Raw genomic sequence first — 25836 nt, forward strand, 5'->3', positions numbered from 1 at the left:
ATAACCCGACACCTAGTCCAGCCAATCCTCGCACTCCGCGGCCTCGTATCGGACCAATAGAAGGGAGCTTTCTCGCCCGGTAGGCGGGACGCCCGACCCACCGCTGTTGCTAAGGGCGCGTTGCTACGGAAGTGGGAGACGGGGAGGGGAGGGGAAGAAGGATGACGCGAGGGAGGTGCTTTTCCTTCCTATTGGCTGCGAGCCGTGAGGGGGCGGAGCTTCCGGTGGGGAGAGCGGAAGCAGCGGGTGGATGCGAGGCGGGCAGCGGGCAGCGATGGGGGTTCGCGGGCTGAAGGCAGCGGTGGAGCTGGCGCCGGGGGCGGCCCGCGGTGCGGGACCGGGATCGAGAGGAGATCTGGGGGGGAGCCGGGGGCGGAGAAGGCTGAGCCTGAGGGGTTCGTGGGGTTGGGGAGCGTGGGACCCGGGTTAGAGGGTCCGTAGGGGTATTGGAGGTGCAGAGGGGGAGCGAGGCCTGTGGTGCTCCTGAGAGTGCTGTGCTCGCCCAGACAGGAGCCGTGAGCTCGCAGCGGGCTGGGGAGCCGCCTGTTAGCCGTTACGTTCAGCTTTGTCACCAGGCAAGTTGCTTCACCTTCAGATCCTAGCAGACTTGAGGCTAATTAATTTAAAATGTTTCAGAGAGCAGCACGGAGAAAGGGCACGCAGATGGGCAGCCCGTGGTGATCCTTCTGGGCTGGGCAGGCTGCCAGGACAGGCATCTGGCCAAGTACAGCGCAGTGTACAGTCAGAAGGTGAGCAGCTTGTTTCTGCTTTCGTGGCACTGTCGTACAGCTCTTGGGGACACTGTCCCTGTTCTGCACTGTCTTTGTGCTGCGTGTTGGTGAAATCGCTGTAAACCCTCCGTGTCTGAAGTCATTAGGTGGTGAGCTCTTGTTGTCCTTGTAAGATCCTTGTGTCCAGCAGCAGTGTTACCTAACAGCTGCTGATGTCATCTTTGTGCATGCAGCTGAGATAAAAATACTGCCTTGGAGAAGTTTTCTGTGGTTCTGTGAATCACTGGAGTGTTCTGAGGCTTTTAAAGTTAACTGCTTTAGCTGTCCAAGCAGGGAAATATGTTGGGAAAGGAAATGCATTTACTGCTTCCTGATGGGCAGCAGCATAAACTGCAAGGCCAGGCTGGGGCACGGCAGATGTATCAGCAGCTTTTGCTCTTCCTGCTTTTCCTTTCTCTGCTGATAGTTCATATAAATGTTCATTCAAATGTGTTGTAACTTGTCTGAAACAGGTGCCCTGTGACAGAAATACCTGCTTGTTAGCAACTTGAACTAGAGGTCTGTCTAGATGCTGGTTCTTTAAATTATGGTATCTTCCTTTCTAATCATTTATCTTACTAGAATGTCCCCAGCTTGTGGTATTGGGAGGTATTTGATTTTTTTTTTTTGGTCAGCATGCAAGAATGTTTATCCAAACTTGTTTCAACTAACAGATGGTTAAATTTGTACATAAACAAGTGTATTGTTAATGTGTAATCCAGTGTGAGAGTCACAGATCGGCTGGTTCTGGTGAAGAATTAATTGTTAAGCAATTATTGCGACTAAAAGATGCTGCTGGTTGGGTGAGGTTCACATTCTGTGGCAGCACGCCAGCTGCTGTGGAAATACTTTTCTGTCGGAAAGTTGCTGATATTGAGAAAGGATAGGAAAGCTTTTCTTAGAGCCTTAATGAGGAAGTGGCTGCAACCCTGGCAAGGCAGTATAGAGAGCTTGGTTTGAAGAACTTGATATCTTCTCTTCTGCTTAATTCAGTGACAAGGGAGCTCTGGGAGGGAAGGCCGCCTTGGTGCCTTGGCCTTGTGTTTGTCGGTGCGTAATGCCGCTGAGTTTAGGTGACAGCAGAAGATTGGAAAGGATCTGGGACATCATTCAAGCCTGCTGCAGTTGTAGAAGGCTTTTGATAAGTCTTTGCACTGTTATGATTAATAGAATCCCATTCGTAGAGTTTAGAATATTTTGAGTTGGAAAGGACCCATGAGGATCATCGAGTCCAACTCCTTCTGTGCTGATGCTTTGCTAATAGCACTAAAGAGTCTCTTGGCCCCGTGATTTCGGTTGGAAATCTGTTCCAAATGTCAGTTTGTGTGATTTACAGCCCGAACCAAATACGTGTGGGTTCTCTTTCTGTTTAGGGGTGCACTGTCATCCGCTACACAGCTCCGTGGAGGACGATATTCTTCGCTGAGAGCTTTGGCTTCAAATCCCTCCACACGCCAGCCGAGAGACTCCTGGAGCTGCTCTTTGACTACAGCATTGAGAACAGGCCGGTGCTTTTCCACATCTTTAGCAACGGTGGTGCCATGCTGTACCGTTACATCATTGAGGCGCTTCACACTCAGCAGCCCTTTAAGAACCTCAAAGTGGCAGGCGCTGTTTTTGATAGTGCCCCTGGCAGAAGGAATTTGAGAGGAGCCCTTCGTGCCTTGGCCACTGTGCTAACATCCACGAACGTGCTGCTCAGGTATCTCCTTATGCTCACTTTTGCTACTGCAGTTGTCCTGCTGCAGATCCTGCTGTACCCACTGACTCGCTTCATCCACGAGAGCCACTACGATGCCCTGCTGAAGGCGCCCTCCCGGTGGCCGGAGCTTTACCTCTACTCCCAGGCGGATGCCATCATCAGTGCCAGTGACGTTCAGCACATGGCTGACGCGCGGCAGCGGCTCGGGGTCCCCGTGAAGGCTGTGGACTTCACAGATTCGGCTCACGTCAGCCATCTGCGGGTGTATCCCACCTACTACAGCACCCTCTGTACGACTTTCCTGTCTGACTGCGTCAGGGCCTTGCCTCCTTAGTGCTGTAACGGCCTCCCTTGTTTGCCTCTGCTTTGCTCAGATTGTGTGGGGAATGCCATCCCCTTTGCCTTTATGTCGTTGAAGGGAGGAAAGCAAAGACTTTGTGCTTTTCTTCCCCATCAGTTACAAGTCTGAGAGCCAGCCACAACGTAGCAAAAAGTAGATCTGGAGTAATTTAAACAGCTGAAGGTGCTGCAGTCTGAGCCCTGAGGTGGTGTTTTTTTTCACACGGAGTGTTGCTTGTTTCCTCCTGTCTTGTGATGTTCTCCATATCTGTGTGTCATGTCCAGTGTGATGTTCTGTGGCCTGGTACTGATTCTACAATACAGCAGGCACTCTGCAGTCTCTTTGTTTTCTTCCCCTCTCTGCTGTTTCTTTCATTTTGCATTGAGCAAACAGAAGTAGCTCTCCAAGATTTGCCTCATCTCTTGGCATTGTCTGGTTCCATGAAAGCTCTGAGAGCAGCCAAAGCACTGATTCCCTCGCCCTGGAGCAGACCTCAAATGTTTGTGGTAACTTTTGTGTTCTTGAACCAAAAAAAAAATCGTTAACCTTGTGGATGTGCCTTGTTTCTTCTCTGTCTTGTTGTGTGTTGTTCTCAGTACTTTTGCTTTCCTGGGGAGTGTTTATTACTGCTTGTCTTTGAGCAGCCTGGATTGTGCATCCAACCTTGGTGATTCTACAGTCTGAAAATGCAGGGAAACAGCACAGCTGAAATCCAAAAGATCCCAGAAACTGAGAGGTGGAGCCACAGAGGAAAATGAAACTGTCTTTTGGAGCTGTGGTTGGTACTGGGTGTTCCTTAACTCACTTCCTGTGGGAGCTAGCCCACAGCTGACCGTGAAATCCAGTGTTTTTCCCGTAATGTTCTCTTTGGATGATCAGTCTTTGCTGCCCGTGTACTGGTGGTACAAAGCACAAATGCAGCTCCTTGCACTGCCCTTCAGCCACGTTTGGCTTTGGCTGTTTACTGGGGGGAGCGAAGGAGGATAAAGGCAGAGAACAGCTGTAGGGTGAGAGGTTACCCCGTGTCAGCACCGTGCGCTCATCGCGGCCAGCTCTAAATCCCTGCCCCGAGATGGGCAGGAAGGGGCCCCGGAGTTGAAACGTACGGTTTTACAGGGTGTATGGGGTACGTGAGAGCTGCCTGAGGGGTCTGAGGGCTGCCTTCCCGGGACGGCAAACGCGCTGTCAGCTCTCGTGGCCAAGGCCGGCGGCGGAGCGCGGACCGCCAGGGGGCAGCAGCGGCTCTCGGTGCGGCGTGCGGGGAGCGGCGCCCCGCGATCCTCCCGGCCCCGCCCTCCCGGTGATGGATGAGCTGCCGATGGGCTATTGATAAGGAATTAACCTCGAGCCCTGCCTGCTGCGGTGCCGGTGGAGCGGGAGCGGAGGACGCGCGTCCCGCCGGGAACCGCGCTGGGGAAGGAGAGCCCCGCGGTGGGGTCCCCACGTGCGGTACCCCGAGGGCCGGCCCTGCCCCGTGCCGCGCTCCGAGCGGTTTGTTTAATTAAGTGTTTTGCCTAATGGGATTGCCTCATTTCCATCACAAAGCGGCGGGCTGTCATTAGGTGGGCTCCCTCATTCATTACCGTTAATTAGATATGGATCCCCCAGAAGGGTGATGGACGAGGCCCCCGCCGCCCGCTATTACGCATTTGCATTTTCTCAATAACACCTCCGATACATCACCGCCCTCCGCTTCCCGGAGAGATTTCAAATACAATATCGGTGAGGGCGGAGGGCTGGCGGTGGGCTGGGGTGTGTAGGGGCACTCCCAGCCCTCACTGCGCCCTCTGGGCCGGAGCAGATGGGAGAACACCAGAACGTCCCACTTTCTCCCCCCACTTCGGCCTTGGGGATCCCGTCCCGCGGGACGCAGCCATCGATCCGTCTGCGCGACGACAGCACCGGCGCCAGCCCCCCCTGCACCCCCAGCTGCTGCGGTAACCCCACACCGTGACCCCAAATGCGGCACTATGGATCTGTTGGGGCTGGGGGCCTCCCAGCAGAGCGCCCAAGGATGTGGAAGCCCACAGGGGGAGCCCCCCCGGGATGTGTCCTCTGCTGGGGGTCCCAGCCGTGCTGGGGCAGCGATGCAGCACTGCAGGTAGATGCCACCCCAACACCCCCCCCCCCAGTCCCCGAAAGGAGAGACAGAGAGAGCAGGGCGGCACGCCCCAAAGATTTATACGTGTTTAATTAATGTCAAATGTAGTTTACAAACGGGAGTGACAAGTACCTCTTTGTATAATATACACCGACACACAATCATCGACACACCGCAATATCGCTTTGTGCAACTGGGTTCTTTGGGCAGAGATAGGTAACTCCGGGCTTTTATTTATTATTTTTTTTTTTCCTTTTTTTATTTTCCTTCTTCTTTTTAAATGGATTAAAATCGTTACAGGAGAGGCGGTGCCTCCCCCTTGTTCTCCCCCCCCCTTATCCCTCCCCCCTTGAAAACAGGGGATGGCTTTACAATAAAAACATAAAAGCAAAAAGAACCAAACCAAACAGAAAAGAACCCAAATGAAGGAACAAGGATGGGTTACGTATGGTTTTACACATCGGTACACAGAGCTGGTCCGCAACACCCACCAGGAACCCTGGCTCCAAGGAAGGGCGGGGAGGGAGGAATCTGCCCTCCAGCCCACTGCACCCCAACTGGGTCGTGATCCCAGCTGGGCCCTCAGCTGTTTTCTCTGTTGGAATCTCCCAACCTTTGGTGCCCCCTGAAAAAGCAGGTCCCCCCATCACCCTTCCTAGCAGGGAAGGCTGCAAATCCTCCATGGCAAAGGCTGCTGAGAGCACAGAAAGCCGGACACCGTGAACTGGATGCTTAAAGAACACAGATCCTGGTTTGGGGGGATGCAGTGGGATCCTTCTGAAAGCACTGCAAGAGACATTGAGGAAAACAGCTCTGCAAAAAAGCACCAGGCTCATGGCATGCAGGTGGCAAAGGGTCCCTGAGGGCACGCTGTGCCCCCACAGGACATGCTGTGCCCAAGGCATGCTTGATCTTCCAGTGACCCCATGGGGTTCCAGCTCCCCTTTACCAGCCACAGCCAAGATGCTTCATGCCCAGAACCAAGAGTGCATGGCTGTGCTGCCCACGCAGGGCTGTGCCCGGAGTGATGCCTCAGGTATGGGGAGAGCAGCATCCCCCGTGGGGAGCTCAGCCCCCAGCACACCCCACGGTGAGAGGAGAGCCGAGGCAGGGAGCACGCATTCACAGGAAACGCATCAACAGCTGCTTCTTGGGTCCTGAAAATGAAAAGGAACAGAAGAGGCCAGATGGCAGCTTTGGTTACGGCTGAGGGTACGGGCGATGGGGATGAACATGAGGGACGGCGTGGAAGAAGCTGGGGCTGTGCGACCCGTGACCTCAGGCTGGCACAGCCCTGCCCCACAGCACGTGGAGCAGCTCCAGCCAGAAAACGTGACCTGGAAGGGAGGAGAGCAAAGCCAAGCCCAGCCAACCCTGCGCCCAGGGGGGAGGAAGGGGTGCAGCAGAGCCTGGGGCAGAGCTCTATGGGGCTGCCCTGCTGGGCCCCCGCCCTGCCCGGCCCCCTGTGGGGAGCTGAGAGCCGCGTGGTTCCGGGGATAACGATTCTATTATAAATAGCCCCATTAGCTACAACTAATGACAAAAATCCACCTCCTCTACTCCCCATAAGTTCTGTAAGTTATGGGCAATGCTACAGCCATTACTAAAAGCTGTTAACTTCATATCTGAATGAGGAAATATACACCACAGAACATTAAACCATTTATATTATATATATGTATATATATACTTTTTTTAAACTAATGACTTTAATGCCAAAACTTTGCTGAACCAAGAAAAATATGGGTTTAATGTTCTCTGCTCATTTTTTTTTCTTTCTTCTTCTTTAAAAAAAATACAACCCAAAAAAGAAAAACAAAAGGGAAACTTATTAGTATGCAATGTTTGAGTCTATCCCATTTATACACAACATTGTAAACATATATAATCTATATTACATGTGCTTCATTTCTGCCTGGGTGTGGGTTTTTTTTTTTTTTTCCTTTAAACCTTTTTTTTTTTTTTTAATCACTAGAACACCACAAAAATAAAAAAATAAACCAATAAAAAAAAAAAAAAAAACCAACCAAACCCAAACGGAACAGAACCAAATCAAAAAACCAACCCAACGAAAACCGAACGAAGGACACGAGTTACAGGTTATTTAACATTGCTGCCAAGGGTCCCTTCCCCAGCGTCCTGGGGCAGAGTGGTCACAACACAGTCTGAAGGAGGAGGGCTCCGAGCCGCGGCGGGTGGGGAACACTGCTGTAAAAAAGGGGTTGCACAACAACGGGGTCGGCTTCGCCCGCTGCAGAGGGGCTCTGCAGGTGGGAGCCGGGGCTCTCGCTGCTCCCGCGTCCTCGAGTCCGTGTCTGGAGTCTCTGGTTTTGTTTCCTTACGTTTTTAAAACGTCTTTTTGTTTGTTTTATTTTTTTTCTCTTTCCTTTTTTCCTGGTCGTTCCTCTCCCTGTGGGTGCGCTGAGCTGAGCCGAGAGCCGCCCTCCTGCTGCGTCCTTCATAAGTAGATGCGCCGAAGGTCTCCAGGGGATGTGATGGTGTTGCACTGGGGACACAGCTTCTTGGCACCCTGCGGGCAGCAGATGGGACGACAGCATGAGTGTGAGGCACTGCGGGAACAGCACCAACCAACCAACCCACCACCTCACCTTCAGCCTCACGCAGCAGAGCAGGGGCGGCACGGCCACCCCCTGACCCCCCAGCCGGGCTGAGCAGGCAGAACACAGACCAGCAGCACAGCTGTCGGGTGACCAAAGTGGTTCAGGTGGGGCTGCGGGCCCCAAGGAATCCCTGCCCTGCTCCCCCCATGCTGTGAACACAGGGGGGCAGAGGCTGGGCCTGCTATGCCCCGATGAGCTGCGAGCAGTGACCTCCAAGCGGGGCCGGGCAGCGGGAGGCTGACACAAGCAGTACACAACATGAACCAGCAGCGGGTGTGCTGCCTGTCACCGAGCCTGACAGCAATGGGGTGTTAACAAGAATCGGGGTCAGCCTCAGATTGGCAGATGTGACAGCCAGCTGGTGGGAAAAATGACAGAGCGAGCTGCCGTGGGGCTGTGCCCATCTCCAGCACCAGCAGCGCAGGAAATGGGGCTGCCCTGACTTCCAGGGCTGAGCACTGCCCCATGCCCCCTCGTGCTGCACAGGGCCACGCTGCTCCATTCTGGGATCTGGAGGAGGATTGTGTGATCCTGTGCCCCAGGTAGCCTCCCTTGTGAAGGCTGAATCAGCTCAACATGGGACATTGTGGAAGGAAAGATGCCCTGTCCAGGTCCCTCTTCAGCAGCAAAGCAAGGTCACATCTGCAATTCCTTCATGCCCCAGGGAAAGAGAAGATGGGTGGACTTATCCTGCCTGACCCCAGGACCTCAGCCCCTTCTGCACTACATGCTGATGGCTTTGGGGTTCCACTCTCCCCACGTGAGAGCTGCAGGTGGGCTTTCAGAGCCACGTTTTCAACCACACCAGAAGGCAGGACCCAGCAACACTCAGACAGACCCAGTTTGGTTACTCTGCAATACCTGACCTGACCACAGAGCAATGGATGCCTTTTACCTGCACGCAGGGAGGGCTCTTCCAGGACACCTGAGGCCCAACTCCCGGATCTCTCTGGTACTCTCTGGCAGTCAACAGCTTGAGCAGAAACAGTGACTTTGTACCGAGGAGGAACCCTTTTTCTTATAGACAAAGCTATCATCCTCTCCCCATAGCAGTGTGTTAAATTCACAACTGAGTCCTGATTACTCCTTTTTAGACTGAAATCATTTAGAACCCCATTCCTTACACCTGACTTCTGATATCAGTGCACAACACTCCCTGCCACCAGCATTTCAGCTCCTCCGTCTTGCAGAGAGGCACAGCAACTTGTACACACACACACAGGCACAATGAAAATGAGTGTGCCCCCCCACCGCTCACCTGCCAGCTGGGGTTACTAAACTTTTCCCTTGAAATGAAAACACTGTGCAATAATAAGTCCCACCTGTCGGCCATTTCTTTCAGTCTTTTTTTTTTTTTTTTCTTTTTTTTTTTCCAGGTCCTTCTGCTCCTTTCATCATCGCTTCATGGAAAAGCCTTGATGTGTTATAGCTGCGTGTGCTGCAGTAAAGGCCGCCTCAGCTTTTCCATTATAAAGCCCATTTTGGAGGGGTTTATAAAGCTCTGCTGCAAGAAGTTTGCTCCGGGGCTGTTACAGAGCAAAGCAAAGGGGTTGGAACGGGGAAGGAGTTTATTTTTTCTCCTCCTTTCCTTAATTAAAATTTGGCAAGTGATTGATCCACAATACGGGCTAATCACTTGGGGTAGCAGTTTGAAAAATACATTAACGAGAGCTGAGATGTTGAGAAGTCGTCGGGGCTCACGCGGTGCCAGGAAGGATTGGAGGATTCTGCCTTAAAGTTGCTCTTTAAAATAAAAAAAATAATAATTGCGTGATGTCTGCTGTGAATTGACCAAGGGAACAACACCGAAAGGGAAGGGCTCAGGCACCTCCCGCTGTCCTGTGGGGCTGTTTGCAAACAGAATACGCCAAGAGGCACAGAGAAGAAAGAAGCGCACAGCCAGCTCGCCTACGCAGTGCCACCATTAAGCCTGGGCTCAAAGCTCCATGCTTTATAGGAAGGAGAAACGGAGCTGATGGGAGCCAAGAGCCAGCTTCTGCCAGGAGGGCAGCTGAGCCCTGGGGAGACGTATCCAGCCGAGGCCCTCTGCCTCTCACACACCTGCAGGTGCAGGGCTACAGCCAACGGCACAGCGTCCTTTCCCACAGAGCCTCCCCACAGCACGGAGCTCGCTGCCGCAGGGCGCTGAAGGCCAAAGCTGAAATACATGGCAAGAAAGCGGGCAGCCCCACAGCACCTGGGCACCACAGAGGATGGAGCGCAGCGCCCTCCATGCAGCTGCCGGCTCAGGAAGGCCCCGTAAGGCCCTGGAGGCTCGCTCTTTATCTGCACCGTTTCTTAGACAAATGCTCCAAGCCCGCGTGGGACGCGCAGCGTTACAGCCTGGAAAAAGCTGAAAGGCTCAGAACGCAGCGGTGTCATCTAGCAAAGATATAAACGTGTCAACTGCAGAGAATGCGCACCTATTGATGGATCCCCTGAAAGCACACTCTGTGATGAAGAAGGCTTTCTAAAAGCGATTTTTTCCTGCTCTCGCAGTCGTCATTTTCGAATAAGCCTGAGACAGGGAAGTACGAGCCTGGGACCAGCGGGTGCACAAGGGAAATGCTGGCTCTGGCTCTACAGGCCAGAAGGGAACTCAGCCAAGTGCACCTGCTCCAATGATCCTCCCTCTTCAGCCCTGCACGTCACACCCACAACAGCTCTGAGCTTGGACAACAGCAGCCCGACTTCACTCTTAATTCCATTTATTTCCTAAGGAAGGATACCAGAGTTTGGGAGATGACAGAAGGGCAGCTCAGAGGGCCTTCAAGAACTCAAGAATCCATTCCCCAGGGAAGATCACCTCAACCTGAATTACTTTTGACAGACACACATCAAACTTGCTCTCCCAAACCACCACAGACAGTGGCTCCAAACCTCCCCAGAAAAGCAGTGCGGCAGATCACCCATCTCTCCTGTCAGAGCATTCATCCCAGGAGAAAGAAAATAGACTCACCCCCGAGTAGCTGCAGGGGGCCTCTCAGCTAATGGGAAAGGATAGAGAAGGGGCAGCCAAACATCTTCCAAAGGGAGATTCATGCCATGCATGTGGAAGCAGTCCAACAGCCAGCTGAGAGCAGGCACCCAGCTCCCACAAGGGATGGCAGCGAGCTCACTCAAGACTCAAATCCCAGTTTCTGTGCAACCTGATCCTATCATTAGCCCTCTGTCTGCACTTAGTGCTGTACATGAATGTACACCACGATGTCAGGTGCCACAGACAACCAGCAAGCAAGGACCAGCACAGACCAAGCCACAACCAGAGTGTTGTGGCTAGCTGCTCAGTGCACGTGGTATGCATGGCACACCCCACGCCTGTGTGCTCCACACCACAGCCCTCAGGAAGGAGAGCAAACTCCTTACTCCTCTACTCCTGATGCTGGGTGGATAGACAGATCCTCACTTCCTCAAAGGCCACATGAGAGGAGAGCTGTCTGCAAACGTCCACTGGTACTGATGTGCTGGCTGACTTGACCAGCACCATCTCTGTTCCCCTAACTCATCTTCAGGGCCCCTTTCTGCTCTGCAGCAAACCCAGAGTGACAGGATGGAAAGAAGGAACCAGCTCTGGTGGATGCTTCACTGCCAGGACTTGGAGTCAGTCTGGTGCACTGAGCTCCAGTACCTGAGCTGAGGGGCCCAGCAGCCATGTGCAGTGTTTACAAACGCCTCCCCGCCTCCACCAGCAGGAGAACAGTAACAATCTGCAACTGGATGTCAAGAACTTAAGTCCAAGAACTGTTTTCAGGAAGCCTAAGTGCTCTACAGACCTAATCCTCACCAGCGTCCTCAGACACGACAGCAACCTGAGGATACCAGAGATGCTCAGATTCTTCCAGTACTGCATCCTAGAAAATACCAAAACCCCAAACTCTGAAAATCACTTTTCTCTCCCTTGCTCCGTGACAAACGTCAGCATCAGATTTTATCCCATCCTCAACATCTCACTCAGGTTAACAAGTGCTCCCAGGCACGCTGGAGCCTCCATTTCCAAGGCCACACTCAATGCACCACTCTCCTCTCTCATGCAAACCCATTCCACTCTAACTCACTACCAGATTTGTCAGTGCACAGAACAGAGGCACATGAAGGATGCAGCAGCAGGGATGGCTGCTTTCCAGAGTGTTGGAAGCCCTGCACGACCCACCAGGCCCAGCTCCCATGAACTCCAACGAATTGTTTATTGCACAACAGAAGAAAAACGCTGCCCCTCTCCCCCTGCCAAGCCTTTCCATGTGTGCTACACGCGCAGGCTCCCTCCGATCCCCCTCCTGCCCTGCTGGGGAGCCAGCTTTATTCCCAGGGAAAGGTAACAGTGGCGATTATTACACACACTATCCCACAGCTCCTCGCTTGTTAAAAAAAACAAGAGTCTCTTTTGTGCCCGAAATAAAAGGAGATACCTTAATTAGAACAATGCAGGTTGGTGAGCATTAAACACTGAGCCCAGCTGCTGCATGCCATTAAATTTATAAAAAAGGAGGGGGGAAGGAGGGCAGTCTTAACGAGATTACACACATTGACTTTGATCAAGACACAAAAGCACCAAGGCGTTCCAGGGTTTTTATTGCTGTCTTCGGGCTACATTTTAATGGTTACATTAGAAACATGCGAACACAGGCTGGGAGATTTTTTTTGAGACGGGAAAGAGCGCAAGCACGCCTTGTGAAAAGGCCTGGTGTAATAAACTGGGGGCTGCAGGGAGAGGCTGGGGCTGGGGAACACATGAGTAGCCACTTATTAATTGCTTCCCCTATGCAAGTGCCAAGCCCTAATGTGCTGCCCTGCTGTCCTGCTGTCCTGCTCCCATCCCGCCCGGTCGGCAGAAGAGCCGTGTGCTCCCCACAGGTACCCAGACACGCCAACCCCATAGCATCTGGAGTGAGGTTTTCCAGTTCTTATGACCATGAAAGAAAGGGACCTGACTGAAGTTGCTGAGCCTAAGAACAATCTGAAATTGGCGTGACAGATTTAAAACATCACTTACAGCTGCTGGAAAGAAGAGACGGCAGAGACTGGAGTAAAAAGAAATTAGTGTTTTATCCTCTGCTTGAAGCACTGCAGAGGAACAAGATTAGTCCTCACTAAGCAAAGGTGGCAGAGCGCACATTCATCCAAACACCTCACAGCTACGTGGCCACATATGTGTCTTTTATAACATGCTGCTAAAATGTTTACAAAAGCTTGTATAATCTAAGTAGTGACGGGGTGTAGCTGAAGAGCTATAAAATACAGCCCAAGGGATAGCCAAGTTATTGAGTTGCTATTAGTACTGAAGCCCACAGGCACTTCACCATCCTGGTAACTTTTCTTGGACAAGATTTTTAAAAGGCAGGATTTAAAGGAGCAAGATTGGCTTAATCGTAATTCCAAGAACACAACATGTTCTATAAAGTAGATTTTGTAATGCCTTACAGGAACACTTTTTAGGAGTGGCATTCCCTTACATTTGTTGCAGCCCAACGCCTTATCATCTTGCTAACAAGAGAACTAGAAAGCACAACTGACTGAGTGAAATGAAAGCCTGAAAATCAGCTGCACAGGGGAAATGAAAAGCTGATTATAAAGCCCCCAGTTTTAACAAAGGAAAGGAAAACACCATATTTAATAACACCTTAAATTTCAACCTGATGTCCTTCAGCACATGTATAAATCACCACTGCACTGGGTCACCTACTCAGTGTTCAAGGTAATCCCCAATCTTCCAAACAGAATGGTGTAAGCTTGGAAACTGCACAGCGCTGTTTCAAATAATCCAAAACCCACTGATTCATATTCATAAAAGCCTCTGTCTCTATTGTCTATCCTGAAGACGATTTGCTTTGTTTCAGGTGCATATTAGGTTTCCCAGAAGCTACGCATTCCTTGCATCTCAGTGGATTTGGCCTCCGTTCCCACAGCTTTCCCTCTGCATGGATGCCACACAGGGCACTGCTGGAAGGCAAGGCTGCCCTCACAGCAGCAGAAGAGCAAGCAGTGAGCAGGATTGAGCTTTGGTAACGATGACTCAAACAAAGCTCACCGAAATCAAAGCTAGAGTGAGGTGTTAAGTGGCAAAGACATTAAAGCCTGCATGCACAGCACTTAGGTTGTTTAAAATAAAGCAAAAAGCATCTTTCCCCATGGTGATTTAAAATAAAGTATCCCAAAAGAGAGGGAGAAGTCTGTTAGTCAATGAGAAAGTAGCTAAGAGCCTCACCAGAGTCCGCAGCCAGCATTCTTCACAGTGCACATGCCAGCACTGAATGGAAGTCAGGGGCATTGTGTAGGAGTCCTGAATGAGAAGAAGCAAATAGGTTATTTCCACAGCAGGAATCTACTGATTCTTCATTCCCAATCCCATTGCAACACTGTTCTTTGTAGGGATGGCATCAGACTACAGATGATCCATTAGCCAAGCAAGAGAGGTCTGATCTTGATCTACCATGAGGCATGAGGCAAAGGAAAAACAAAGCAGAATTAAGAGGGTCTCGCGTTAACAAACTTCTGCTGACTTTCCACTTAAGAACTGAGCAGAGATAGCAATGTTTGTACAGCAGAGGTAGAAAGTCTCTGGCTTCTCAGACCTGCTGGAAGCCCATAATCCACTCAAGTGGTGACCTGGCTCAGCACAGTTATCGCAAGAGCATCTGAAGTTGCCGTGGCCACCTGCTGTTATTCCCATCAGAAGGGTCACCAGATCATATAAAAAACAGCAACAGGGTAAGATTAACCCTTATCACAACTCTCTACTCTGCAGCAACAGCTTAACTACATCCCAGTAACGCTGCTGCTACTTCAGCAGAGCGCTCTAGCGCTTTCCATGATTGCTAATAAGCCCCTGAAAATCAGCAGTGAACTCTTGTGCCTTTCATGGGACAAGGCAGGGGAACTGCTACCCCCATACCCACAAGTCACAGGTGGGAGAGACAGCACCATGCATTAAGCTCAAGTTGCAGAGGGAGCCCTCTACCAAGCAGATTTTTCTCCTGCCATCAGCAGAACGAAGACCTAACAAGGAGATGAAACGCTTTACAAGCTCAGACCATCAGAGGGAGCTGCTGCCTTTCTTTACGGAGGCTACAGCATCACCACAGAGGAAGCAGGACAACTTTTAAACAGGCAACATTCTTGTTCCCAAATCGCAGGGTGGGTCTCAGATCATGGAATGTACCCTTTTATGTATAGAAAGAGAAGAGAACACTGGTATCTGGGAATTCTCTCCGGGGAGCCTGAAAGCTTTCCAAAGTGGGGGTTTTCTTGGCTGTAAAAGTCAGTGGAGCAATCTAACGGACACAGAAAGTCCAATTTCTAAAACAACCAGGCACTTACACTCAAAAGGAAAGAGATTCTTCATAGTGTACAGGGATGAGGGTGACTTCTCCCCTCCCCAAAAAAAGGAGAAAGGAAAAAAACTTCCCTCCTTAGCAAAGATAAGGCAAAGACACCAGGGCATTTCTGATTCATTACCACAAGTGGAGTGCTACTCACCATGCAAATGAGACATTTATAGCGGTCCCCACGGGAAAGCTGCCTTTCTAACTCACGGACACGAGCCTTTAGTGCTTCAAATGTTGTCACTGCAGAGTCTTCTGTAATTCTGCAAAAGATGATGGAGAGTGAGCATCACTGAGCACACAAAACTGTTAAGAGTTCAGGGGGAAAAGGATCTCACAACAGGCGAGCAACAGAGGAAAAAGTGAGCAAGATTCAAACGTGCATTGAAAAAGTTCTTGAAAAACCCAGTGTGAATTCTTGGAGGTCTGCTACTAAGCAGTTCCAAACACACCACGGCAGCACAACAGGACTAGTGCTGCCAACTGCATAGAAAGCAAGTTTCTGCAAGACGTGAACACTTAAATAATAGGTTCTGTTAGTTGTTTTCTGTCTCCTGTGAGCGATTCCATGGGACCAAACACACAGGACAAGGCTCCGGGCGCTCCTCCAAGCTGGTGAGTTAACTTTGCGTGGGCAACAGGAGCTGCTCTTCCCCTTAAAGAACGGAGGCCCCTGCTGACCATCAGACTTATGAAACACAAGATCTGCATTACAGAGGATCCACACAGTGCTGCTCTAGCTTGTTGGTTTCTAATACTGAAAAGGAGAAAACCAAAAGCAACAGACGTTGTGCCAACAGGGAGGCTATAAAAGCAGCTTTACAACCACTGCTTTCCCATTTCCTAGGGTCATTTTTGATGGGCAGCATTATCTCTTTTGTCACAGAGGCACTGTGCTGAGGGCAGGCAAGTGTATTTTCATGGCTCTGCAAGGCTGGTGAAAAAAGCAACTTGCCAACCTAAAAGCAAGGGCAGGCAGTAATGCTTAGCAAATGAGATGCAGGGAGCATTACAGACAAGGATGTGTCACTCCAGCATGCTGCAAAATCAGATTTCTGCACAGTGCAGACACAGGCATGGGCCCTCCAGCATTCCCCAGGAAAGGTTTGCAGAGTATTGCACTGACATTACGGCCCTCGCTCTCTTTAATCAGAAGGAGATTCGTCGCAAATGAGTTACTAAAAAATAGCAGAAATTCATAAACTGGAAAAAAGGCAAAGAAACACAGGTTTCACCATAGCCTGGTGGATGGCAACCACGTGGAGACAGGGACACTGTGTGTTCAAGTCTTGGTATCAACAAATATTCTTTAGAGGAAAATGAAAGAGCTTTAGTAGGAAACAGACTCCCTGCTGTGAAACATCCACTTGCTCCCGCTTGTTGGTATAAATTATTATCATATCCCAGTTTGGGTTCTCACCCTCGGGGGAGAGTTGTCAGAATTTTCAAAGAAAGTGTAGAAAGCTGTTAGTTTTGTCTGAGGGAGGAATAGGATTATTTATTTATAACTTAAAGATTACTGTGGGATGAGAAAATCATTTCCCTTCCAGCCTGCCCTGTCAAAAAGCTGATGCTAGATGAAGGCTGCAGCTGAATTTGACTTTCTGGAATCCGTTTCTCTCTTCCTGCATGCGTGAGGCTACTGGAACTTAGAAGGCAGCAAGCAAGGTTCCTGCCCAAAGCGGAGAGCAAGCAGGAACCTCAACCCTTCCTAAATTCCCTACCATCCATGGAACTGTCCTTTCTCCTTTGAAGAGCAAGTGACTCAGTAAGGAGAGGGAAAAGAGGAATCCTTGAGCAGATCCGAGCAAAAGCCAATTCATCTCCAGACCTAGCCCAATAATGGTCAAAGCTTGAAAGGGAAGAATTTGCCACTGCAACAACTAGAGGAGATACAAAATGGCTTGTTTATAGAGGCCTAAATGGCTGACCCCCATCAGCCAATTTTGGAAAGACTCTGAGATAATCGCACCTGTCCACTAATAAATGAATGAATCAGAAAAGGAGGCTGAATAGAGGTATAAGAAATAATGCTCAGAGGCTGCCTGATACAATGGCCAATCAATAGGAGGGCTGTAGATCAGGGTGCTAGTTAGCTGGAAAATTACCGCACTGCTGCGTGCGTCACGCTGTAGGGATCCTGGACAATCAATGTGGGAGGTATTGATTTAGTTATTATCACTTCATACGCTCCAGACATTGTTAAATATACATTTATTAACAAGACTGGGGTGCATTGGTAAGAGGGAGCTTCAGCCACAGCAGTACCTCCCAGCGCTGATCAAAGCTCGGCTGTAACAGACTTTAAACTCCATGTTCTTGTTGCTAAGTGTGCTCTCAGGACAAATCCTCTGCCCAAAGCACAGCTCCCAGCTCCCAAGAGAGAGGTTTTTGGCCACGAGTGAGTATTTTGCACTTGAGCTTTCAGGAAAGCCTCCTGGAGCAGCAGCAACAAGGGACATGGGGGCCAAGGGTCAACCCAAAGCAAGCGATAATTGCATGGTTGCTTCCGAAAAGCCAGAGGAAATGAGGTCAAGGGAAATAGGGAGAACATTAGTAAATAAAGGAAACTGGAACTACCTCCAGGGATGGAATAAAGACGAGAGTCACTTCCCATGTGTCTGGCTCCCGTGGTGGCCAGCACACTTGGGACACATACCATTCCATTTAGTGACATTTTACCGTCAACCTGCTGTTTGTATCCTAAAGATAAGTATCACTTCAGAGCTACTCTTCCTGCAGCAGCAATCTCAGGAATTCCCTGATGCTTCCCTCTTGCATGCACACCTCATGCGAGTTTGCTTGGAGACAGCTGGGAGCAGCTTGTGCTGCGTTTTTAAGGGCTGAGCAAGGCCAGAGTGCAGCGAACTCCACAAACCACCATGCCCAGGGAGGCTGAAGGAATGGCAACGAAGAAGGAATTTGGCTCCAGAGCCCTGCTCCTTGCTTTGCCTTGACCTCATGTCTGGATGTGGGAGAACCATTTTAGCGATTCTGTGCCTCAATGCTCTGATTTCACATGTTTGGATAACGTCATTCACCAGCCTCAGGACAGAGATGCTGAGCACAACTGCTGCAAGGAGCTTATGCATCCAGCCCTGGGCTGCTGCTTCTCCAACCAGGAAGGAGGGAACAGAGCAGCCTCACCAAGTCCTCTGTGGCAGAGGACGCCTCAAGAAGGCATGTCCCATTCTTACTGGGAAGCTACACCTACCTCCACCACACATATGGGAGCCTCAGCACAAACATTTACACCAGAACAGAAACGCGAAGGAAGGGCTCTTCAGATAAAAAGCTTGGTCCTGCACTTCCCTATGGACTCCCAAAACTTGGCAGTCACAGCTGGGGATGCTGGGTATCACAGAGCAAGTCTACTGGGAGACTGGGAAGACCAGCACTTTCCAGTCTTCGTGCCCAATACATGTTTTTCTACTGTTCAAAGCATGTTCTTCCTCTTGTCAGTACAGAAAAAAAAAGAAAAAAAAGAACAAACTTACTTTCGTTGAGCAAATCCTTGCTTTTGTTCACGTAAAGGGCCAGGAGAAGGGCACAAAAGCGCCATGTAAGAGAAAAAGGACCTATCTGTACCTTTGATCTGGTACTCAGCAAGCACCTGCTGGGAAATCTCCCCTGGGAACAGGTTGCCTCCCCTTTGCAAAAAACTTTAACCCAAACACTGGTTATTTGTCAAACATTAGCATGCATGTGATCTTTGTTTCTCCAAATTAAATCGAGCAATTCCTACCCGCTGTCCCAGTGGGCAATCACAAGCAATTCCGTTAATTAAATTATCTCTGATTCTGCAGCTCTGGAATCTCTCAATTGACTAGGTCTGTGCTTTATCATCAACAAAATACTGGACCAAAAAGGAAACAAAAAGATACCGATGTCAAAGTGATCGGCTTCAGTTAACCCTTCCCAGATGGATATTAAGGGCTGCTGAAAAAACTGTTTGACTGGAAGGGGCCCAAGAGCAAAAGCTTCATACCAGACACCAGCAGCAGCTATTCACCTCTGTTTCCATACAAACAGACAAACAAGAAATACATCACTGCATCTAGAACCCTGTCTATCTGCCCAAGTCAATAACCCCATCCACCCATACCAGATCTCATTTGCAGCACCCCGCTGCTGAGGAGCCTCCGTTAAACATCCCCCTTTGGTTTCCTTCTGATGGATATAAACATTAATTTCTTCCTAAACGGTCACACTGTACACAGCATTCCATGTATTTTTTACAGTTCCACTATTTGTGTGTCCCCTGTAAAAAAAAATGCTTAGCGCCGATTAAACGCACCACCAATAAGATTTCATGGGCTTCTTCTGACACTTGGTACTTCTGACCTTCCTCCCTTGTGCTCATACCTTTATTTTTGTTTCTGTATGTCCATAAACAGAGTGGCAGTAACAAACCTGGGAGCGATGGCTTTAAACAAAGACCTTATTTCCCCTTGTCCAAGGTGAAGAACCTGATCCTGGCAGAGCATACCTGCCATTTCCCTGCAGCAGGGGCAGAGGTCAGGCTGCTACCAGCTTACATATCATAAATACTAGAAACAGACTGGTTGATGCTTTGAAGGCAGTGTAAAGCTAAAGTGAGATTCCAGGAGCAAAGAAATTGCTTCTGGACATATCCAACCACTCCTCCAGATGATGGTTATCATAATCACTACTTCATTGCAGAAGAGAAAGGCTAATATGCACAACTCACCATGTGGCCACAGAATTTTAAGATCTGATAAAATCACAGAATTCAGTTGGCCTGGAAGGAAACTCAAAGCCCACCCAGCTCCAACCCTCTGCTGCAGGCTGGTTGCCCCCCACCAGATCAGGCTGCCCAGGGCCCCATCCAACCTGACCTTGTGCATCTCCAACGATGGGATACCCACAGTTCTCTGGGCAGCTGTACCAGTGCCTGTCCACCTTTTTGTCCACGAGGATTCCAAAAGTCTTATCCACAGAGCTGCTCTCAGTGAGTTCTCCCTGCACTCATGTCTGAGACTGCTCAAACCAAATGATCTCCAAAGCACCAGTGCACACTCGCTACCTATCATCCAGGACAAGGATGCTTTTTGTCTCCACTTTGGTGAAAGAACCCATCCTCCCTTTCAAGTTAGCAAGCACTACCTGCAGCACGTGCTATTGCTAAAATGATGGGGGGGTTCATCGGGGCAGATGTGTGTGAGTTCTGCTGGGGGATACACAGCCACAGGGCCAGATTCCTCACAGCAGCAAACCGCACAGCAAGGCTGCTATCAGTAGGGCCGTGTCAAATCATACCAAGCAAAGTTTAGACCCTCTGTCCATGAGAATGCCAGCACTAAAAGCAAATCAGCTGGCAAGACATCAACACTTTAGGAGCTGGCTTCCCCTTTATTTAGCTAAAAATCTCATTTATCGGGTTTATTTGTTTTCAGACTAACCTCCTTTAAAAAGGCTGACTTATAATCCTGTAAAACATTGTCACGTGTATTGAGGAAATTGGCAAGGATGCTAATTTATTGTCCTCTAGGAAAAAAAAAAAAAAAAAGCCCTCTTTCCTTGATTAATGTATGTTTTTGTATTGTAAGATATTAAAGAATGTTGCTTCACCTGTAATTATAGAGAATAGTTTATTTTGGCAAAGCGCCCTGGCTTCTGGTTGCCAAGTTATGAATAATGCAATGTTCCCCATTCTAATTTCCGTGTTCTAAGTAGTGAATTTGGAGCGGGGTGCATGCAAGGGCGCGCGCACACACACGGTGCTGAGCCCCCTCCGCCAGCCGTGCCTCTATTTTATACTTGCCTGCACAACTTGTTAATGCCGGCAGCTGCTTGCCAAGTTCAGAGTTTGATTCTGACTAATTTCATCTCGATGCAAACCAACAATGTTGTCTCTTCTTTCCCCACAGAAGAATTATTTCTCTTACACTTGCACGCACCGCCGCAATACCACTGAGGGGAGCTTACCGCTGCATTTTAAGCTGCATTTAGCTGGGACTTGGGTAAAGATTCCCCAAAGAATTTAACGACAGAAGAATTCATTATGTTTTCCCATCTCCTCCGCCTCTACAACGCAGAGCCCAACAATGCCTCTACAGAAGCAGGAAGTAAATTCAGGGCTGGCTCTTTCTCTCTCTTTTTGGCCCAGGTTTTGCCAGGACACATGTGCCCAGCCCCAATCAAAACAGAGACAGATGGCACCGCTGATCATTCAGAATGGAAGGAGCCTCGGAGTCAGTGTGTTTAGATGCATTTGTAGGGCTATACGGTATCTGCCGGCCGCTGGGACTGATTTAAAAAGGCAGCGAGTGAAAGACTGAGCTTGCGCCAAAATTTTAACTGTGCCATTTGAGCAATTATGGTTCGACATGAAAGCTGGGAGAAAGAATGCATGGGTCATTCTGATCTCGATTTAGAGACGATGTCCCCTGTTTCAAAGAGGAAATAAATGCAATCCCATCGCTTTACTGGAGCAGCTTTGGCGATAAAGGAGAAAGCCACGCTACCAACGAGCATTCTGCTGCAGGTTTTACTGGGGCAGCACCGGCTGAATTAGAAAACAATTCTCTGAGCAAAATTCCTAAATATAAATTACTGCACATCCTGTACAGTGATATGCCAACTCACTTTTCAAACGCATCCCTCATCCTGGTGGATCAGAAGTGCATTCCTAATAGACCTGTGAAGGTTCACTGTGCCATCTCAATACAAATCAGGGCCAGGGGAGGCAGGTGGTGAAGATGAGAAGTGCAGCTCTGCTCCCCAACGAAGAACACGGGTTGCAGGTTCCAGCCTACCGAGACTGCTTGATCCACAAGCAAACAAGCCTGGATTACAACCAAGCTCCACATACAGCTAGGCAGGCCTATTTGTCTACTGAAGGACTTAGGTCTGCTGTAACCCAGCATCCAACTGCGGTCTGGGGGTAGTCTGGGATTATTGGTAGCTTTGGCTGGATAATCAGGGCATTAAAAATGTAAAATATCCCTGAAGTGGAAGGGGAATAGCAGACTCCTAAGCTGAGCCTGTGCACAACAAAATGCCTTCTACTCCCATGGACTGCCTCCAAATGGCCAAAATAAACAGGAAATATCTATGCTACTACAGCACCACTTGGATTCATCTGCAGCCTTTTAAGGGCTTTACTGCCGAGGTGATACGCTTTCCAGAACCCCATTCATGAGCACTGATTGGAGGTGCACAAGGGCAGCGTGATAACACATCCTCCAGACAACTTCCTACAACTTGTGCTGCCTGGCCTAGAACTTTTACACCGCAACCGTTTCCTTTCATGGGGAAAAGAAAGGATCAGAATTAGCATCATTTAAGGTAAATGCGCCTTCAAAAAGCAACAAGAGGCCATTGCACTTTAGTATCACATAACCAACTGTGGTCCCGGAGCTGGAAAAGGAAATCAGCAGTGGAGATGAAGGACAGGTCATGAGCTGGCTGTCCAAGGGAAGGGCAGGAACACTTACACAACTGAGTGGGAAACAGAGCTTTGGAGGGATAGAAACTGTCAGAAACAAAGAAGGAGAAGCAAATGGGTAAAATAAGATGAAGTAGCCACAGTGGTGGGCAGTGGGGAAAGACAAGCATCAACGCTGAAGTGAAGGCAAAAATCAACATGGTTTTTAAATGTTAATCACATTACTTGGTATTACATTGCTTGTATAACACCAATTACATTTTCTGGGGAGATCTTCACCAACCTAAACTAAATACAGCTTAAAACTGCTTCCTGCAGCAGTAAGCTCCCCTCTGTTGTATCAGAAATGTGCACGCAAGTGTAAGATAAATAATTACACACTCTACAGTGTCCCAGACACGGTTTAGCTGGGAAGTAATACAAACAGGTTTGGTTTTATTTTTTTTTTTTTGGTACTACTTCATATTTATATTTACTAACTATAGCCTAAGAAATGCATAAACTACCAAGAACCATAATCCCAATCATCCTGTTGTCACACAGCAGCTGGCAGAGCACAAACACTTACTGAGTCCTGCTGTAATAGTCAGTAAGTGCCAAAGAAAGCAGTAGCCCTATTAATGCCAGCACACAGAGAAGCTGTGCAGCCAGGGCTGCCCTCCAACAGATGCACAGGAGAGACAGCAAACTGGCAGTGGAAGGGGCACAACATGGCCCCTCTTCTGCTCTTCAAGGGAACATTCCCATCCAAACAAAGAACACAGCCTACATTAAAAATAATTCTTACTTTTCTCTTGAGCACCATGAAGCATTTCCTAAAGAAAGAACATGAAAACCCAGTCCCTGACTGTTAATTCTTACAGCGTAGGTAAGGGATGTGAATAAACAGTCACATCCTCAAAGTATTTTCAGAAGGGACACAGTAGGATCTAAAATGCTCCATCAGAGACACCGTTAAACACGACAGGCTAATTTTAGGGATGAGTCCTCTCTCTGACAAGCTGCTCACACATCTCAGGGCAGAATCCGTCTGCTAGAAGGCAGCTGGTTGTGTTTTATAAGCTAAAGTTTCTCTTACCTATGGAATAACTCCAATATTTCACAGGGAATCATCATCCATCTAACTGAAGTACCCTCTAACGGACCATCAGCCTCATATCCCCTTTGAAATAGCACAGCTGAGCACTTGCTGGGCCACGATTTATTTTTTACCTTCTGAGACATCTTGCTAACTCTATAGCTCAATAGTGACAGTCAAATTTCACACTGCGATAGCCCCCCATCGATTTTTCACTCCCAGGAAGCAACTCCACAAATTAAAGTTAACAGCATTTCTGAAACTAAGAAAAAAAGAAAAGAAAAAAAAGAAAAGAAAGAGGAGGGCAAAGAAACATGAAAGGCAAGATGCCTCAACTGCACCCACCAGATAGGAAGAAAATTCCTTCCTGGGGTTTGAGCTCATGGTAGGATGAGGATGCTACTGCCACAAGAGCCACTCTGGCTTCAGCTCTAAAACATTACAGACAAAAGCACCTCTTCCGCTGCAGGAAGATGTCCAACATGTCTGCAAGAACTGTCTCCAAAGTATGAGTATTAGATCCTATCTCTGGATACACTGTTGAACGGATACCACTGTCACACCAGAACCGAACTCTTCCTGTTAGCCTGCCTTGCTGAGCTTTGCAGAATCACAGAATCATTAAGGTTGGAAAAGACCTCAAAGATCATCCAATCCAACTGCCCACCTGCAACCAATATCACCCACTAAACCACATCTCAGTGCCACATCCCCACGTTTCGTTAACACCTTCAGCGACGGTGATTCTAACACCTCCCTGGACAGCCTGTGCCAGTGCCCGAACACTCTTTTCAGAGAAGCTTTTCCTAATGTCCAACCTGAATCTCCCCCGGTGCAATTTAAGGCCATTCCCTTTCATCCTGTCACTAGTTAACTGGGAGGCTGATCCGGTTCGTTAACTGCTAGCCCAAGAAGAACCATGACACTGACAGAATTTCAGCTGGCACAGTGGTAATCACATCTGAGATCATCACTGGCACATCTAGTTTCTACCAAACAGTTAAAGGAGGGAGCAGAAAACCCAGCACTCTGTTCACCACCAGAGCCTGAACACCCAATCGAGAGGATGAAGTAATGTGAATGTCTCACTTCATAAAAAAAGCCCAACATCTGCCCATGCACCTTTCCAACTCTGACCACCAGCACATATTACATTCTATTAAATTACTGACAGGAAGAACTAAAGCTTAAAAAATAAATAACAGATCTGGACAAGAGCCCTGAGACGCAGGCAGCACTCAGCCCAGCTTCAACAACCCCATGCCTCCCAAACCTCATCTCCAGTCTGTGTGGGCTGGTCTCAGCCTGGAGCCTCCTGCTGCCGATCCTCAGCCCCATGCTCCCCCCTGAGCACAAAGGGCTAGGTCATTAATGGCTTGAGGTAATTCTAAACAAATTTATCCTTGCTACAGGATTTTCTTGTCTACCACCAAAGCCTATTAATGGTGTGACATTACAGAGAAGGGCTGGGGAGTGCTTATCCTCCAGTGCAAATGCACGACAGCTTCTGCTTCCCTGTGACACAGTGGCTTAAGCGTGGCTCCTTGCCTCTGAGGCCTGAGCTAATCCTCTGGCTGCACGCTGGAGCAGAGGCTCCAGTCTCAACCTGTCTCCCCAGGAGCAGAGGCCCTGAGACCCAGACGCTGCTGTCTCACCTGCTGCTCTTTGCACGTGGAATCCACCCTACACTTTAATTTTAACTAATTCTCTCCCCCATGCTCCTGCAGCAGCCAACATCAGAGCCAATGCTTTCTGAACAGCTGCTCTGGAAAGAGGTGAAGTGAGGGGGAAGGGGAAGAAAGGAGGGCAGAAAAATAGAATACAATTGTTTTTTGTCTCCCAGACCCTTTTTAACCCAATGAGCATCTCATCCAATGAAGCATGATGAGCATGAAGTGTTATATAAAGAAGATAATTATAAAGGGATTTAATGCTTGGCAGGCTTGCATCGCAAGGTTTATGATGGAGGTAGCGTACTCACTTAAACAGCCGTGTGTCCAGGCTTGCTATTACGTGGGCAGCACTGCTGGGGCCAAGTGGGATCAGAAACAAGATTTAAAAAAAAAAGAAAGAAAAAAAGAAAAAGAGCACAGCCCCTTCCCACTGAGGATGGCAGCTCCAGTCCCACCTCCTTCCAGTTCGGTCCCATCCCTGATTAATGATGTTGTCTTCCTGATTTATGACCCACCCCAACAGATTAGAGTTTCCCTCTTCAACCTCCCTCCCTCCCCCCAGAAGGCACAGCCACACTCCGCTGGAAATATTAGAGAATTATTAAATAAACATTCATACGTCATGTCTCTTCCCATACTGAGCTCATCGTAGTCAACGCTCAGCGGCTGGGGCCTGTTTGCTTTGGGGCTGACACCAACCAGCTGGAGTGATTCATGGAGAGGCTGGCTACAATGCTCCGTGCCATACATCATGCTCGCAGCGCTCCCTGCCCTGGCGGAGATAAACTGATCAACCACAACGGGCTGGAATGAATTTATGA

At 49.2% G+C, this 25836-nt stretch overlaps 2 protein-coding genes across 5 annotated transcripts in view; one reads left to right on the forward strand and one right to left on the reverse strand.

Moving 5' to 3' along the window:
• Positions 1–274: 274 nt before the first annotated feature.
• Positions 275–2806, forward strand: TMEM53 (transmembrane protein 53; the record flags this gene model as incomplete). The annotated part of the gene is made up of 3 exons (XM_079535247.1): positions 275–329; positions 637–749; positions 2144–2806. 3 exons carry the CDS (start codon positions 275–277, stop codon positions 2804–2806), a joined length of 831 nt encoding a protein of 276 aa, XP_079391373.1.
• Positions 2807–7357: 4551 nt separating this feature from the next.
• The window catches only part of RNF220 (ring finger protein 220), a gene marked incomplete at its 5' end in the record, with an annotated part of 155928 nt that continues 137449 nt past the window's right edge, over positions 7358–25836 (reverse strand). For all 4 annotated transcript variants that reach the window (XM_079536010.1, XM_079536008.1, XM_079536007.1 and 1 more), the window contains 3 exons: positions 7358–7443; positions 13737–13811; positions 15008–15116. In XM_079536010.1, the coding sequence (XP_079392136.1) occupies positions 7372–7443; positions 13737–13811; positions 15008–15116 (256 nt within the window). In that variant the 3' untranslated portion in view covers positions 7358–7371. The remainder of the gene's footprint in view (positions 7444–13736; positions 13812–15007; positions 15117–25836) is intronic.

The sequence above is a fragment of the Tetrao urogallus genome, assembly GCF_951394365.1.
Source record: "Tetrao urogallus genome assembly, chromosome: 5".
Lineage (NCBI taxonomy): Eukaryota > Metazoa > Chordata > Aves > Galliformes > Phasianidae > Tetrao > Tetrao urogallus.